At 42.1% G+C, this 16,855-nt stretch overlaps 1 protein-coding gene across 3 annotated transcripts in view; it reads left to right on the forward strand.

Moving 5' to 3' along the window:
* LOC146809872 (myosin heavy chain, skeletal muscle-like) overlaps positions 1 to 16,855 on the forward strand; it is an 880,636-nt gene that overhangs the window by 569,900 nt on the left and 293,881 nt on the right. For all 3 annotated transcript variants that reach the window (XM_085616724.1, XM_085616725.1, XM_085616726.1), the window contains one exon: positions 12,395 to 12,522. In XM_085616724.1, the coding sequence (XP_085472850.1) occupies positions 12,395 to 12,522 (128 nt within the window). The remainder of the gene's footprint in view (positions 1 to 12,394; positions 12,523 to 16,855) is intronic.

The following is a 16,855-nucleotide window of genomic DNA, read 5'->3' on the forward strand; positions in this document are numbered from 1 at the left end:
CGACATTGTGTTACTGAGATTAGGCTTGATGGCACCGTGTCTGGGGATGTGTTGTGATTGGCTGGATTGCAATAGGTATGTGATTTGCTTCATTTTTCTTCTTCTAGTGTTCCAGTCTCTTATATGTTTGATTCCTATATCCATATTGAAAAGCAAAAATTGTCTCTTGATTCACTTTTCTGAAACTGTTAGTCTGAAAATTATTATTTTCTGACATTTCACCTATTCGTGTGCTTCTTGAGTATACAAATAAAACAATTACTGCAAAAAAAGAAAATTCTGATGGGAAAGTGGAGTGACTTGGTTTGTATCCATGTGACTTAAAGTATACTTAAGATTTCATTTGAAGAAGGGGAGTCAGTTCTTCACAATATGTTTATGATGGATGTTATTCCTCCCAAGCTTAGTGACTTTGCATAGCATGGCCAGGTGTACCAATGTACAATGAGTATGTTGAAACCATTCTTTGCATGAACCCTAACAATAAAATCTAATGAATATGATTTATAATGTATGTTGAAATATACTTTGTATAGGACCTTAGTCAGGGGATGATATCTGGAGGTTCCTGCCAGGAATAAAGAGGAATTCATGCCAGAAAGTGCTATGACTGCCATTGTCTATCTCTAGCAGCAGCAAACCTGTGACCCTATGTCTCTGCATTTGCATCACCAAATTGCAAAAATTTTCAAGCAGCCTATGCACATTGAGGGGAGCAGGAAGTGGTCCCCTAGATAAATGCCTACTGCTCCAGAGGCCACACCATGATTCTCAACATGTTAGTTGTTTCTGAATTGTAATGGGGGGGGGGGGCATCACATTTCATCCCCCCTCCTATTTGCAATATATAAAGAGTTTCAAAAAACCTTTTATGAGTCAGAAAGACTTTTCTAACTCATAAAAGGGCCCCCAACCCTGTGATTTTTTAAATCTTGGTGGAATTAGCGACTGCAAAACTGCTTTTTAAATTCAAACCTTACAATCTGGCAGAGCAGGAGCCCTGTTGTAAGAAGAGCTGGCACTCCACCAAACTTTAGCTGGGGCAACCCTGCTGGACCACTGATGGCTTAAGTCTCTATGAAGCAAAGAGACCGTTTTTAAGAGCCTTTTTTAAAACCACATGATTCTCAAGACACATTAGCAAGTAAGAGTGTTCTATAACTTAGCTGTAGCCACTGAAAAGGATGTGCCACCCCACCTCGCCCTCCGAAATGTCGGTACCACCACCAAATTGGGTTTGGCAGAACGGAGTAGCCTGGTAGGCAAGTACCAATGTAATTTAGATCTAATAGCCTGGGGTCCTTAACTGTAGAGGGCTTTATGCGCAATACAGAGACCTTTAAAGATAATTTTCTTCTTAACTGGGAACCAATGAAGATTAGCAAGCTCATCAGAAATGACCTTAAATGATTCAGAGCAGGATTTTTAAAGCCAAGCTGAGCTAAATTGGAAGTAAGAAGCACAGAGAAAACCATATTGAAGGCTGTGGACAGGTCTAACAAGATCAGTACCGCAGCCTGTCCTGCATCAACCAGTGATCTAATGCTATCCACCACCGAAACCAGGGCAGTTTCTCTACTATGACCGCTATGGAAACCAAATTGTGAGGAATCCAGTAATTCATGGTCAGCAATAATTGTCATAAGCTGGCCATTAACATGTTTCGCCAGGATTTTTGCAGGATTAGGAAGCAAGGATATAGGACAATAGTTTTTCAAGTCCTTTGGGTCCAGATTAGTTTTTTAATAGAGGCCTAACTGCCACCCCTCTTTCCATAGCTTAAGAAAACATCCTGTGACAATGCAAGTTTCAAAAGGGAAATCTGATTTAGAGCGTAAAAGATACTTCTCAGTCTCTTTCTCTGAAATGGGCAGAAAGGACGAAAGTATTGCTTTGTTAACTGTCGCACCTTCCCTAACCAATGTATCTGAAGTATCCAGCTGACTTTGTCCTATATAGTTGTATATTTCCTCCTGATCATTGATTGTCACAAGTTCAGAATGGATAGTCAACATTTTAGTCTGAAAATAAATAGTCATCACAAAGTACCTGAGTAACATCTAAGTTCTTTGAGCTCTTTGGATAGGACATCACATTTAAACAGCTCCCTTGAAGAATTTGGAGCATTAACAATTGTATCCAGTCAGAATTTACATTTTCCTCACTGATAGCTAAATTGCCGTCCCTGACATTTGTTTTTTCCCTGAGATTCATATTTTCTTAGCCAGACTCGTTCTTGTCTACAAAAGATTTGCCTCAAATATCCAGTTCGGTCTGAAAACCAGGAAGCAGAAGGCATTTCGCTATGAAATTGAACAATCATGAATGGGTGACCAAATCCAAGGCCGAATAAGCCAACCCAAAAATTCTTCCGGCAGCTAAATTATGATCATCATAGCATGTTCTGTTTATATAAATAGGGCCCTTGTAAAGCTTAACTACGACATGCCCTTCCAATCACATTTTACAAGTTTCTTGTCCGAAGTTCTACAGCGGCCCAGAGAAGACTTCCAGATCTATTCAAAACTGACTGCATAGTGATCTGACCAGCTTAAAGGGAGCAGTTCCTCAAACCTCAACAGTGGAGGTAGAGTATAAGGACAATTTAGAGTTTAGAGAATTGTACATTGAAACATTTTAATAATTGTGTTATTTTTGTATTCATTGTTTAAGTATTCCAGCCCCACAAGTAAAATAATTCTATTTAAAAAATCATTAACTAATCAGCAAGTCTACATTTGTGGGCAAAATAGGTTCATTTCAGTCAGTCAATATCTTTATTTCTGCAAAACCATTAAAGTGCACACCCACAATGTATTCATACAAAATAATATTAACAAAAAAATAGGTTCATTTTTAAATGATGAAAAAGATAAAACGATGTACTATGTAATCATTTGTGTTTAAGAAACTAGAATCTACTAATATGTAGTCAAAATTTGCCTGGTTTAGCCTCTGCTTCGAGGGGTCAAGACCTTCCCCTAAAAATTAGAGATTAAAGCCAACTTGCTTCACTACTGCAGGTTCCCTAAGCCTCTTCAGAGACTTCAAGGCAACCAGATGCTGCAAATACAGAGTATTTGGAATATGCTTCGCAGAGCATGTTTAAACATTCTACGTACATTTTACTGCTGAAGCTCATCAATTTCACGCTGAGGATCTTGATTAATTTTACAGGAGCTGCTTCCCTATTAATTTTTATATTTAGCTAAATTGAGCTACGGTGAGGTTATCATGCCTCTCGTAAACTCGCGGGTTGAATTAGAGTTTAGTAAAGTAGGAGGACGGCCATAAATCAGTAGTGTTCTGGATTTCCAAGAGTGGAGTGTCCTCTCTGCATTCAAAACATTTGGCCTGATACCCATCTAACAGATGGCCATCATGTCATAGTGAAAGTCATCCTGAGGTCATGGTGAAAGTCATCCTGTCCTGTTTAAGAGAAGGCATTAGTTGTTAACTTCCCATGCAATGGACTGCTGTCCAAGGCATGGAGGTCTGGAGCAGAGAAATCGCTCAATGGCACAACACACAGGGAGAAAGCTTCTTGTGCATTAGTGTAAACAAATGGGTCTTCAAAAAAGTGATGAGCAGGGACTGTGTAAAATCATGACAAGAGATTTGCTGGACCAGCCTATGTATTACACTTGCAGTAAAGCAGGTATTTAGATTCAGAATTAGGACAGGCCAAGGAGGTGTACATAATCCCGTAATTACACAGGACTGTGATAACTTTGGTTGCGATAGAAGCTAAATGTATGAATTAAACAGGTGACTGCAATATTTAGTACAGTGCAGAGATAAAGCCAAATTGGGATCTCAAGTGGGGCATAACTAAGGACTGCAAGGCCAAAAAAAAAAGTTATGAAGTCCCATTGATTGAGTGTTTTCTCCTTTCATTGTGATTTCTCATGCAGGTGAACCACGTGGGACACAGCAGTAGGAATTTCTTGTGCATGCAAAAACTACTGTGGTTTCCCCTTGAATTCATGTGGGTATGTCTTAAATGGTTAGTGTAGTTACCACCGGAGTTGTTTCATGACTATATAAATGGTAGAGTGGGAGCAGGTCACAGACTGCAATTCCAATGGAGTATGCCTGGGGTCGTCTTTTGGGGCATCTGTGTAATCTATGGTTAAAACTACAGGCATCATAAGATTTAAGAAGCTTACCTCCAACAACATTCTAAAAATAGATAAGTGAATAGACAGACAAAAGTAAACCAGTAATGAATATAGAATACATCTCCCCCCTAATAACAAAACAAGAAACTAAACGGAATGAACATAATTTACATACATTATTCTTGCAAATATCCTAGTTTTCTTGTATGACAACCACCTCGAGTAGTGACATCTTCCCCAGTTCTATCACTAGATGAATCTTGAACTTCTCTTGAAGTAAACACATTTGAGTCCAAAGAAGACATAGCATCAGAAGCAGAAGAATCCAAACTAGTCACCGTATCACTAGTTTTTTGCTCTCGCAGGAAAACATCAGTTGAAAACAATAATGGTTTTCCTGGTTCAGATAATCTTTTGAACATAATAGATTTTTTAACCTCATCCAAGGTAGTAAGGGTCCCTATTGCCCACCAACGACCATCATCTAACTTGACAGAGGAAGAAGCAGGTTTGGCAATTGTAAAAGAGCCATTGAAGTGAAAATCGTATTTAGATTTAAATGATTTCTTGTTTATTTACCATAAACTAAGATCCCACACACATTTAACAAACATCCACAAGATCACCTCTATAATGGTAACATTTCATTTTGCATTAAGCCAATTCCACTTTATGCTAAAGTTTATCATAATCAAGATCATGCTCTCTTGAAGATTTGTCAGCCAACTATTTGGGAGCTAAACCAGTACAGGATTTCCTACCCCCTAACAAAGCAAAAGGTGACACCCCAGTGGCACTGTGAGGAGCATTATCATATGTCCAAACTTTGTCACTAACAAACTGCTCAACATCAGTGCCACAAGTAAGAGCTCTTTGAACACCCTCCTTAAGTGACCTGATCGCTCTCTCCACAGCACTATTGAGCATTGGCAATTGGGGACTATGTAAGTATTAAATTCCCTTTTCTTCAAAAAAAAACTGCCATCATATGACTAGTAAATGGAACACCACTATCCATAATAAGTTCAAGAAGGTAACCCTCCAATGCAAAAATTATGTTAAAAAAAAGAAGAGCAGTATGTGTACTCATTTTACTGACAACATTTTAATAAATCGACTTAGAAAAATAATCGGTCACGACAATCAAATACTTAGATCTATACTGTAAAACTCCAATAGGCCATGCAAACGCAAAAGTAATTTTTCTCCATGCGCAGAGCGACGGCCCCGTATAGGGCGTGTTACCGGGGCGGTGACGTGGGGCAGAGGAGGGGCAGGGTGGGGGGTTTGCAAAATGCGGGATACGGCCGATTGCAGGTAAGTTACGAAAAAAAGAAAGAAAACTAATTTTGTTGCGCGTGCTGCATCGCATTTGGTGATGCTGCGCGCGCAACGAAATTCGTTTTATTTATTTTTTTCGTAACTTACCTGCAATCGGCCGTATGCCGCATTTTGCAAACCCCCCACCCTGCCCCTCCTCTGCCCCACGTCACCGCCCCGGTAACACGCCGTATACGGGCCGTCGCTGCATGCACAGTCAGGAAATGAAGGAGGTATGACCCTTGTGTGCCAGACCAATAATGTTGGATCTTAAATCACTGGGTGCGACAAACGTTCAAGAACGTAACAACATTCAAGATTCAGGCATAAGCTGTGCTGAAACTTGACAAAAACAATATGATTCTCCTTTAAGATGTTTTGAAAAAGGCCTATCATCCTGAATATACACAGTGACTTTCATGATAGCTGTGTCTTTGGAACAAGCATTAGCCCATTCCTCTTCACTGATACAACCTTGACGTGTGATAAACACATCAACCTGCATCTCATGTGCCCTTCAGCCCATCCAGCAGATATCGTTTGTTTCAAACCTGAACAAAGAATGCCAAGAAAAAGATAGAAGCTTAACTCAATAACATTCTGAGAACAGTCCTGGATTTGGAGGCCAGAGTTGACATTATCAGTTCATTAGATTCCGAAAAAGGGATAGGTTCCTAGGGAATCTCTTGGCTAATGAGCCGGAAGTGATGTAAACTGAAGATAACATTCCCATGGTGGGAGAGGAATATCTGCCAGGTAGAGAAGATGGTGGGCCTGTAGAGGCATTCTGTCAGGTGCTGGCAAAAGGTTCAGAAGGTGGAAGTGCAGGAGCTATTTTAAGAGTATAATTTTCCCACTTCAAGTGTCAACACAAACCGAGACGTCCGTGGCCAGTCTTTCAGGTAGAGCGGCCACTGCTCCAGGTCTTGCCATATCTAGGCATTGGTAAACTGATTCACCTAGGCATATTTGTGACATTTGAGAGAAACAGCGGGGTAATTTAAACTCCTCATTCCCCATTACTTGTCCAAGGTGATTTGGCAGTTGAGATTTCCCAATTGTAGAAAGAAAGAAACAAATAACCAAACAAACAAACAAACAAAGAAAGAGAAAGGAAAGAAGGAAAGGAAAGGAAGAAGGAAAGAAAGAAAGAATAAAAGAGCAAAGTCTAGCTCGAAAGGTCTGATAAAACAGCAAATTAGGGCATTTATTTAGTCTTTGTTAAAAATAAAACAAAACATATTGGGAAGCTCTACTGTCATAGATGCATCTATGCTGCAGCAGTGCCATCAAACTTAGCAAGCATAATTGAGGCTAAAAAAAGCACATCAGATCACTAAGAAATTATATCAATGTGAAATAATAATATATATCAGTATGTCCAGTGTTATGTAGATGTTTTTATATGTGAAAAGACATTAAAGCTCAAGTACATAATATATAGTAATCTTTTCACCCTTCCCAATCTTAAACGTCATATACATCTGCTATGCCAATAGCATATAAAGAATATAATGGCTACTGACTATTCCTCAAATATGTTCCCAGGACAAGGGGCCGCTTCTATATTATTATTGTAATTATTGCACTGACCTCTGACGGAGACCCAAAGCCTGAAAGCACTAAGCTTCAGTGCCGGCTGAAGGGGGTCCCAGACCTCGCTAGCAGATAGTGAGTGTAGCCCCCCGACAAAACCTTGAGGCCAGCAGGAGAGCTGCTCGATACTCACAGTTGCTGCCTCTGAGCACGGTTTGTGGAACTCGATAAAATATATTTTCATGCTGCAACAGATATTGTTATTTACTTTTCATTCTGTGGCATTACCACAGAGAAATGTAAGAGCCATTAACCCAAAGTAAAAACTCTCTGGGACTTGGAAGGAAATAGGCCTTAATACCTCTGGTAGAGCTAAGTCCAAAGCATGAAGCATGCTTTGACACCTCCTGCACTTGGATTCATTTTGAGTAGAGCCCCCAGCTAAGGCTCCCGTCAGACCTCACGCCTCCCATTGCCTTCTACTGTTTTCTCAATATCATCTACAGACAGTTGCTGTCCTGTGTAAAACGCATCAGGTGTATTTTTCGATTGTTCGCCGATGATCTCGTTTTCCACTTTTATTGGGTAGCAGGCATTCTTTTTATACCTGAACGGATTTTTATTAGCTACTGAAGTTGATTTCCACAAGGATCCTACTCGAAAGATACACACATTTTATGAGAAGCTGTGATGACTAACCACTTCATACTTTGGGAGCAAATAAACAAAAGCATGCTATTCAGATCTGTGAAAGAATTTTATGAAAACAACCACTTGCTCATTTATCAATGTTAACTCTGACAAGCATGAACACCTGACAGTAATGAGAACAGCCCCGAAGAGTCCCACATAAATGAGTTGCAAGCCACAGTGCGTGAACAGGGCAGATTGGACCATTTCCGAGAACACCTGTGTTTGATTTAGCTGTGTGAGGACTAAAGATGGCTACAGATTCGTTTCATGGTGTAAAGATGCATACTTTTTAATCCACATTCCACCAGTTAATAAGAATACAGGCATCACTTGGGGACGATGAAATAGTTCGTTTACTATACATTTAACATTCGTTTCACGGGTATCAAATGTGCTTAGTACATTTCATGCTCTCATCGTTGCTCTGGGAGACTAAAACATAGCCAGGCTTTGCTGACCTGATTGCAGAGACGAAAGAACATTGTATGTTCCTATTCAGAACATTCATAATGTGAACAATCTGTTCCCCTTCTACCCACTCTGCCTCCTTCAAGAGTGTCTGCTACACACTCTGGTAACCTTCCACTATACCCTAAATACTCTGGGCCTCATTAACAAGCTTCTGACGCAGGGCAGCGCAGTAACTCACTTTGCTGCGCTTCTCTGCATTACAAGGAAAGGGACAAAATGTATCTTACTTATGATATACAGCGCATTCCTGTCCTTTCCCACTGTGCTTCCACTGTTTTGGCAGCCTTGCACCAGCGCAGCCACGCTTATGCATGGTGCAAGGGTGCCTGTGTTGTAGGCAGCATTGTTTTGGTGCAGGAAGGAACACCTCCCTGCACAAAATAATTTATGGAGGTATTTTCCTCTTTATATGTCTGCAGCAGAGGAAAAAAGGTAGGGAAGAAATGTTTTGCATTATGACCACTACACACAACACCCACACTCACAGACTACATTCATCAAGAGATCCTTAGGTGCTGAGGCAGTGTAAGACTGGAATAGAGCAGGAATGAGGAAATGAAAACAGCGTCAAACAGAACTTCCAAAGTATCTCCGATGCGGTTGGTCAATGACCACTCTGCGGTGTCAGAAATACCTCTGTATCAGCAAAGCATCTTCAGCTGTATTTGGAATCCATCGGACAGAGCAGCTCCACGTAACTGCACAGACTGTGCGCTGCAGTGCACGGTGCGCTGGCTCAGAAGCTAGACAGGAAATCATGACAGGAACACGTTGCCCATGTTGCAGCCAACTTCCAAGCGGTCAATGAAAACACTGCAAAAGTAAAGTGGCCAATGACGACGCCAGTAACGTACAGCCAATAACAGCACTGTTAACATGCACCAACCACAGCGTGACCTCTCATTGCAATACTGGCAAATAGATGTAAATCAGCCTGGCACCTCAGCCAACAGCAGTGTTGCCCGCAGTGTGTGGTGTGAATTATCCCAAAGTTGTCAGAGATTCCACGAGAGCTTGTAACTGTGTCCCAAACAGCCATCACTAGCGATATACCAGTCGAGGTACACTTAAGAATGGCAGGCACCCCTGACAATGCTGGTGTTTCCTTGAATACCAACAACCACAATCACAGGTGAGCACATGTGCAAGAGCCAGAACTAGCGTTAAATGCTCTTATCATTGGCACATGCACAATGTGGGTAGCACACTAAAATATCACAAAAATCTCAAAAGTTCACAGAATGTCTCCTCAGAATGCCACCTCGCAGAGACAGGAATGGTCTGGCAGATTCTTCCAGCAAATAATCAGGTGCAGCCAACATGTTGAAGTTTCCATTTCTCCAAGAAGCTTAAAATTAAGAAGAACATCTACAAATGCTAAGGTTGTCCCAAATCAAATCATGCATCCCATCCTCATCTCCATATGTGAAGTTGGAGCATCCACGAATGACAGGGCCACCGAAATTAGCACATATCCAGATTTATTCACAGTGAAACAGAAATTCCATCCACTTGTGTTTCCAGCCTGCCATCCAACTCCAGTTGAGTTGAAAGATAACATGCTAAACCCACAACAGGCAAGCGGGAGACTGGAATGTACAGTAACACAAAGATATCTACACAAATATCACAGGGGGGGCTGCGTGCCCCCCCTTCCTGGGCCCATTTAAGCCTCGGAGACCCCACACCTGGGGCTAGGCCAAAACGTATTGGGGAGGGGGGTCCACGCGACCCTCCCTCCCCGGGCGCATTTCTGCTCCGGAGACCTCATCCCTCAGGACCCGGCCAGGTGTCCCTGGGTGCCTGGGTCCGACCCAGGGCATCCAGTGTGCCAGATAGGGACCGCAGAGGGTGTCTCAAGGCGCGGCAGACCTAGTCAGCTCCCTGCCTCCTGCGGGAGTCAACATTTCTCTTGCACGCAGGGAACTGGTGGAAATTCATCTCCTTGCATGCAAGAGCAATATTTCATCTCTTTCACTGCCTGCTTGTCTGCTTTTGCTTGGGGGGGAGCTGTCAGCTCCCCCCAAGAAAAATCAAACAGATGTGCACTGGGCTGGGTACCCCGGGACATAGCAGGTGCTGGCCCTGGGGGATGTCAGTCCTCAGGACCTTTAATGTCTTCAGGACCTCCTTCTGTTTTCACAGGTCAGCCCCGGGAGGTGGTGGTCCCCTGGGCCCCCTCCCACGTGTATTTTAATAGCTGGCCCTGCGGAGGTGGTGGTCCCTGGAATATTGGTTGTCCCCGTGGTACCAGCTAATTATTGCAGCAAAGTCCTGGGGAGGTGGTGGTTCCCAGGGCTGAAAGAGCCTCAGGAGGGGGGCTCTGTGTGCCTCCTCCTTTTCAAAACAAGTGTGGGAGCCTGTACTATTTAAAAAGAAATGTTGCCAGAGTCACAGATATGCTGCGATTTTCAGTGAAAATTCTACAAAGAAATTCTTTTTTGCCCTGGCAAGGTCCCTCTGGAACCCCAGGACCAGAGCTAAGGGGTCAGGGTATTCCTGTCCTGCCCCCTTTTCTTTTTATTTACGCTTTGGTCTGGGACTCAATTGAAGCAAAGTCCCAAGATGGCTGCCAACACTTCCTGGTTGAAGTGTTTATTTAGTGGTTTCTAGCAACCCGTGTCCACGGAAGCACCACAGACTTGAATTGTTTGCTGCCCTTCCAAACGTCACTCATCAGGGGTTAAAGTAATGCATATGTGCACTTGTCCCCATGTCACTGCACTGAAATTAAATGTCACACAAATGTAAAATCAATTGTGATCTCAACCTGAAGTTGTTTGTGATATGCCAGACTGAGTATCCTCCCTGTGACACCATTTAGCTGCTACCCAGGCTGTATATTTTCTGTGGTTGAGAAGAGGTGGTTGTGGAGGGTTACAAGCTTCATGCAAATGGCCCTTGTCCCCTCCATCCATCCTGATCTCTGACACATTATTGGGACAGGCCACCTGATGCAAATTGAGTTAGCAACTATCAACCTACTATCCACTATGAATAAGGGTGAGTTGACATGGCAGCCAGCACACCTGATCAAAGGTGAGCTATAGTTAATAGCCAAGAAGATAATGAGAATGTTGAAAAGTGGCATCAAAGAACCACAGAACATTGTGGCCTAATTACAAGCTCTGCCAACTTTAGAAACTGGGGAACCAGGTTTGTGTCCAAGCGTTGGCTCAAAATCCTGTGATTCTGGGAAAGTCAGTTGATCTTCCTGTGGATAAAGAACTAAGCAAACATTAATACACTCTAACTAATGTAATCTGGTGCTTATGTAAAGCACCCTAAAGCCCTTGGGCCAAACACTTGCCCTACATAAAAACTGCAAAAACAAAATAATGCCCGTAATGAGCATCTGTGGAGCTCAATCTATGTATTTAACTTTTGATGTGCAGAAGCTAATTTGGAATCAGACTTTTTAACAATCAATGTGCCTGTCAGGCTGCCCTTTAAAAAACATTCAGTAAAATAAACCAAAAAAACCCTAAATCAAGGTCTTGAAAGTCTATACCATCCCCCGTAATTAATCTTTAAGCAGGTACAGTTTTAGTCTGAATGAAGCGATAGACGCCATTCATCTTACTCATTGTCATCCGTGACACTGTGTGCCTTGAAGCATGTGTGGACTGTTTGTGCACACATGAGCTGCTGGTAAGTCTCACTCCCAGCTGTGTGCCTTTGTGTTTTTGCAATGTGACATTCAACTGATGCCCCATCTTCTATAGACGTTTTACCCCTCAAGACTCATACTCACTTTCTTACATTCTCCAAGCCACCGATACTCTCCAAGCTATTATCATGTCAGGTGATATATTATGTCTGACAGGGTGAGAGACAATGTAAAGCTTCTTCAAACAGCGGAAAATCAGTTTTATTAGGAAGGATAAGAACATTTCTCGTACTGGATTTGTATCCTTCATCATCAGTTCAAGGAGCCTCTAGAGCGCTTTAGAGAACAACAGTATTTGGTTGTTTTCACTCTGTGGTACAAGACATTTTTTCATTTTCTATTTTTTTTATATATTGCTACCACAAATTAGTAGTGGCAGGGCTCTCTGTACAACAGGACACAGGCACAAATAGTGTGTCATGAGTGACGTAATACGTGAGGTTGAAACGCGTTTTTGTTATGTAGAGTGTTTGGATGGATATATGTATATATATATACACACACACACACACACACACACACACACACACACACAGCAATGCATGTACAACAGTTTCTAAAATACCTAATTATTTAATTTCAGCTGAAAATAATGAGCTTACTCGGCAAGTAGAAGAAAAGGAAAGCAGAACAATTCAGCTGAATAGAACAAAGATGCTAATGACTTCTCAGATGGAAGATCTTAAAAAACAACTGGAAGAAGAAACCAAGGTACACTATATTTCTTGCAAGCAGTGCCTATGTTATCAGAAATAAGTAATTGTATATGTGGTTTGAATTTTCAGATTAAGAAGCACAGGGTCAACAAAGACATCCAACATCCTAATGCGGATATAATATGTTTACAAGAAACACACATCGAAGCTGGGAGACAAAAAGTGGCAGAATTAGCAGGTTATCAGCTAGTTTCCTTCACAACCCAAGGCACTCGCACAAAAGCGGTAGCCATATTGGCTCGCAAGAAGAATTTTAGTTTCCCACGGTCTAAAGCGGATCATCTGGGCAGATGGGCAATCACGATATGCAATGTTGATAATTATTCCTTTACGCTCTGCTCAGTTTATGATTCAGTGTTTGATGATCCTGCCCTTTTTAATTGTATAAATATGGAGCTTGTTGGCTGGCCACTGCCTTTACAGAGGTCGTAAACCTAAAGTCTTTAAATCTTTGCAGAATTTATGTACGATTCATGGTCTCATGGATGTTTGGGCCTTACAAGAACCCCACGACCCTGGCTTTACTTTTTTTTCAGCTCCACATCAGACACATGTTAGGCTTGACTATTTCTTTGTGTCCCGGGGTCTTTCGACTAAGTGCCAAATCTATAAATTTCCACGGGTCATGTCTGACCATAACCCGTTAGTCCTAGAGATCCCTCTTCAAGCCTCTAAAAAAGAGATACCACGGTAGACTTTTGCTAGGGCACTCCTTTATGATCAGGAATATATTGCACATATGAATGTATGGATCCCTAGATTTATATCTGAGAATAAAGATAGCACGCAGGTTGATATTGTATGGGATGCTCTGAAAGCTGGGATAAGAGGAGAAACCTCAAAGTATGGTTGGCAGTCTCAGAAAGCGGGCAAACGCTATATGCAGGAACTTTATGACAAGCTAGCTGAGGCGGAGGCACAACTAGTAGAAACTATTATGGATGGGGGAGATGTGGGCCAGGTACAAATTCAGGTAGCACTAGCTAAATCTCAAATCTTAGAAGTCTCAACAAGCAAAGCAGCAGGGTAATATGCAGCGTGGAGATCCAAAATGTACGAATGTAGCGACCGAGTGGGGCATATACTTGCGGTTCGCACTAGAGAAAGGGTGACACAGGGAGCAATTCTCGAAATTGATGATCCTCATGATGGGTTAGTCTCAGAGGCCTCAGATATTCGGGCTGCCTTCCAGTGATTTTATCAACAGCTTTATACAGCAGACATCACTGGAACAAAGATGCTAATGACTTCTCAGATGGAAGATCTTAAAAAACAACTGGAAGAAGAAACCAAGGTACACTATATTTATTGCAAGCAGTGCTTATGTTATCAGAAATAAGTAATTGTATATGTGGTTTGAATTGTCAGATTAAGAAGCGCAGGGTCAACAAAGACATCCAACATCCTAATGTGTATATAATATGTTTACAAGAAACACACATCGAAGCTGGCAGACAAAAAGTGGCAGAATTAGCAGGTTATCAGCTAGTTTCCTTCATAACCCAAGGCACTCGCACAAAAGCGGTAGCCATAATGGCTCGCAAGAAGAATTTTAGTTTCCCACGGTCTATTAGGATCATCTGGGCAAATAGGCAATCACGATATGCAATGTTGATAATTATTCCTTTACACTCTGCTCAGTTTATGGTTCAGTGTTTGATGATCCTGCCCTTTTTAATTGTATAAATATGGAGCTTGTTGGCTGGCCACTGCCTTTACAGAGGTCGTAAACCTAAAGTCTTTAAATCTTTGCAGAATTTATGTACGATTCATGGTCTCATGGATATTTAGGCCTTACAAGAACCCCACGACCCTGGCTTTACTTTTTTTTCAGCTCCACATCAGACACATGTTAGGCTTGACTATTTCTTTGTGTCCCGGGGTCTTTCGACTAACTGCCAAATCTCTAAATTTCCACGGGTCATGTCTGACCATAACCCGTTAGTCCTAGAGATCCATCTTCAAGCCTCTAAAAAAGAGATACCACGGTAGACTTTTGTTAGGGCACTCCTTTATGATCAGGAATATATTGCACATATGAATGAAAGCTGGGATAAGAGGAGAAACCTCAAGGTATGGTTGGCAGTCTCAGAAAGCGGGCAAACGCTATATGCAGGAACTTTATGACAAGCTAGCTGAGGCGGAGGCACAACTAGTAAAAACTATTATGGATGGGGGAGATGTTTGCCAGGTACAAACTCAGGTAGCACTAGCTAAATCTCAAATCTTAGAAGTCTCAACAAGCAAAGCAGCAGGGTAATATGCAGCGTGGAGATCCAAAATGTACGAATGTAGCGACCGAGTGGGGCATATACTTGCGGTTCGCACAAGAGAAGGGGTGAGAAAGGGAGCAATTCTCGAAATTGATGATCCTCATGATGGGTTAGTCTCAGAGGCCTCAGATATTCAGGCTGCCTTCCAGTGATTTTATCAACAGCTTTATACAGCAGAAATCACTGGAAAGGAGAAAGAAATTCAGGATTATCTAGCCGAGCTTCCTTGGGGGAACTAACTAGGTAGGAAGGAGAAGCATTAGAAATACCCATTATGACTGAAGAAGTTATGGATGTTATCAGTTCCCTGGCTAAAGGGAAGGCGGCTGGTACTGATTCTATTCAAGTGGAATTCTATAAAAAAATGGCTCCCTGCTTGGTAGAACTTATGGTCGATGTCTTTCTCAAAGCACAGTCTGGGCAGAGGGCACCCAAATCATGGGGATCAGCTAACATTGTGGTCTTTCCTAAAAAAGGGAAATCGGCTAAAGACCTGGCGTCTTATCGGCCTATAACGTTAATTAATAGTGATATAAAGGTGTATGCCAAGATTTTGGCAAATCGCCTAGCCGCCATGATTAAGAAGCTGGTTTCACCCACCCAACATGGGTTTGTTCCCGGTAGGAGCACAATAAATCATATACAGAGGGTGATTGCTCTCTTTGACGCGGCAGAGATTATGGGAGACCCTTTCAGGCTGATTCTGCTAGATGCGGAGAAAGCCTTCGATAGGCTCTCCAGGCCGTTTCTGTGGGCAACACTGGAGAGTAGAGGATTTGGCACAGGCTTCATCAAGGCTATTTCAATAATGTCTAATAATCCAGTGGCTAGAATTGCTAATATGGGGGAATTGTCAGGTCTGGTGTTAATTAGCAGGGGGACGCGTCAAGGGTGTCCTTGCTCCCCCCTTTTATTTGCTTTGTATAGTGACCCCTTCGTTAGGAAATTAACAGATAACAACCAGATTTTAGCTATACACAGTTAGGGCGGGAGCACTAAGATCTTGGCATATGCCGATGATCTAGCTATTATGACCCCTAATCCACTTTGTGCACTAGTTGAAATTGAAAAAGAGGCTAACATTTTTGGGCATATCTCGGGATATCGACTTAACTCTAATAAAATCCTTGTTGTTGTCAGTAAGGGACTTCAGATCAATGACCCCCGGGTCGTTCAGAAGGCAACATATCTTGGGGCGGAAATAATGGCAGATGTGAGCAAAATTGTTGAAACTAATTTGGATCCATTGCTTATAAAATTTAAGACAGATTTTAACTGCATAGATAATCTCAAGCTAAGCCTGATAGGGAGGTGCAATGTCATTAAGACGGTGTTTTTGCCCAAAAAATTATATTTTTCCAGGGCGATGCCGTTGGCTATTAACAATACTTGGTTTAAAAATATGAATCAGTTGTTCACTAAATTTCTTTGGGCTAATTGTCGCCCTCGGAGAGCGCTAAAATTTCTGACACTACCTAGGGACAGAGGCGGATGGGCGGTCCCTAATTTACAGCTATATCACTGGGCTGCTATACTATTTAAAATGGGAAGTCTAATCAGGGTTTAACTTGATCAGGTACAAGAGGCGGCTCCCACATCAATTTATGATTTATTATTGGGGTTAGGGGCTACGGGGTTGTCTCGTACAATATACTGATTTTAATTATTACAAAAGAGTGAAGTTCAAGACATTGATGTGTGCTTTAAAATTTGGACTTCAGTTCAAAAAAAGCTTGGTCTGGGTCGCATACATGCTTATACCCCTCTGTATGGCAATGAATCACTTCCTTGTATTTTTAAGAATGTGTATATGAAAATGTGGAATGACAAAGGTGTCAGGAAGGTTGGCGATATTATGGAAGCGGCTGGGGTGTGTTCTATCGGCAAGATTAACCCCTTGCGTGCGGGTTTATTTCTCCCGCTGTGCGGGAGAAATAAACAGCTCCCGGCCATCGTGCGCACACGCCCACCATAATGCACGACGGCCGGGAGCCGTTGTGCGCACACAAGGGGTTAAAGAAACTTTTGGGATTGATAACAGGCAGTTTTTAAAAT

The sequence above is a fragment of the Triturus cristatus genome, chromosome 7 (assembly GCF_964204655.1).
Source record: "Triturus cristatus chromosome 7, aTriCri1.1, whole genome shotgun sequence".
NCBI lineage: Eukaryota > Metazoa > Chordata > Amphibia > Caudata > Salamandridae > Triturus > Triturus cristatus.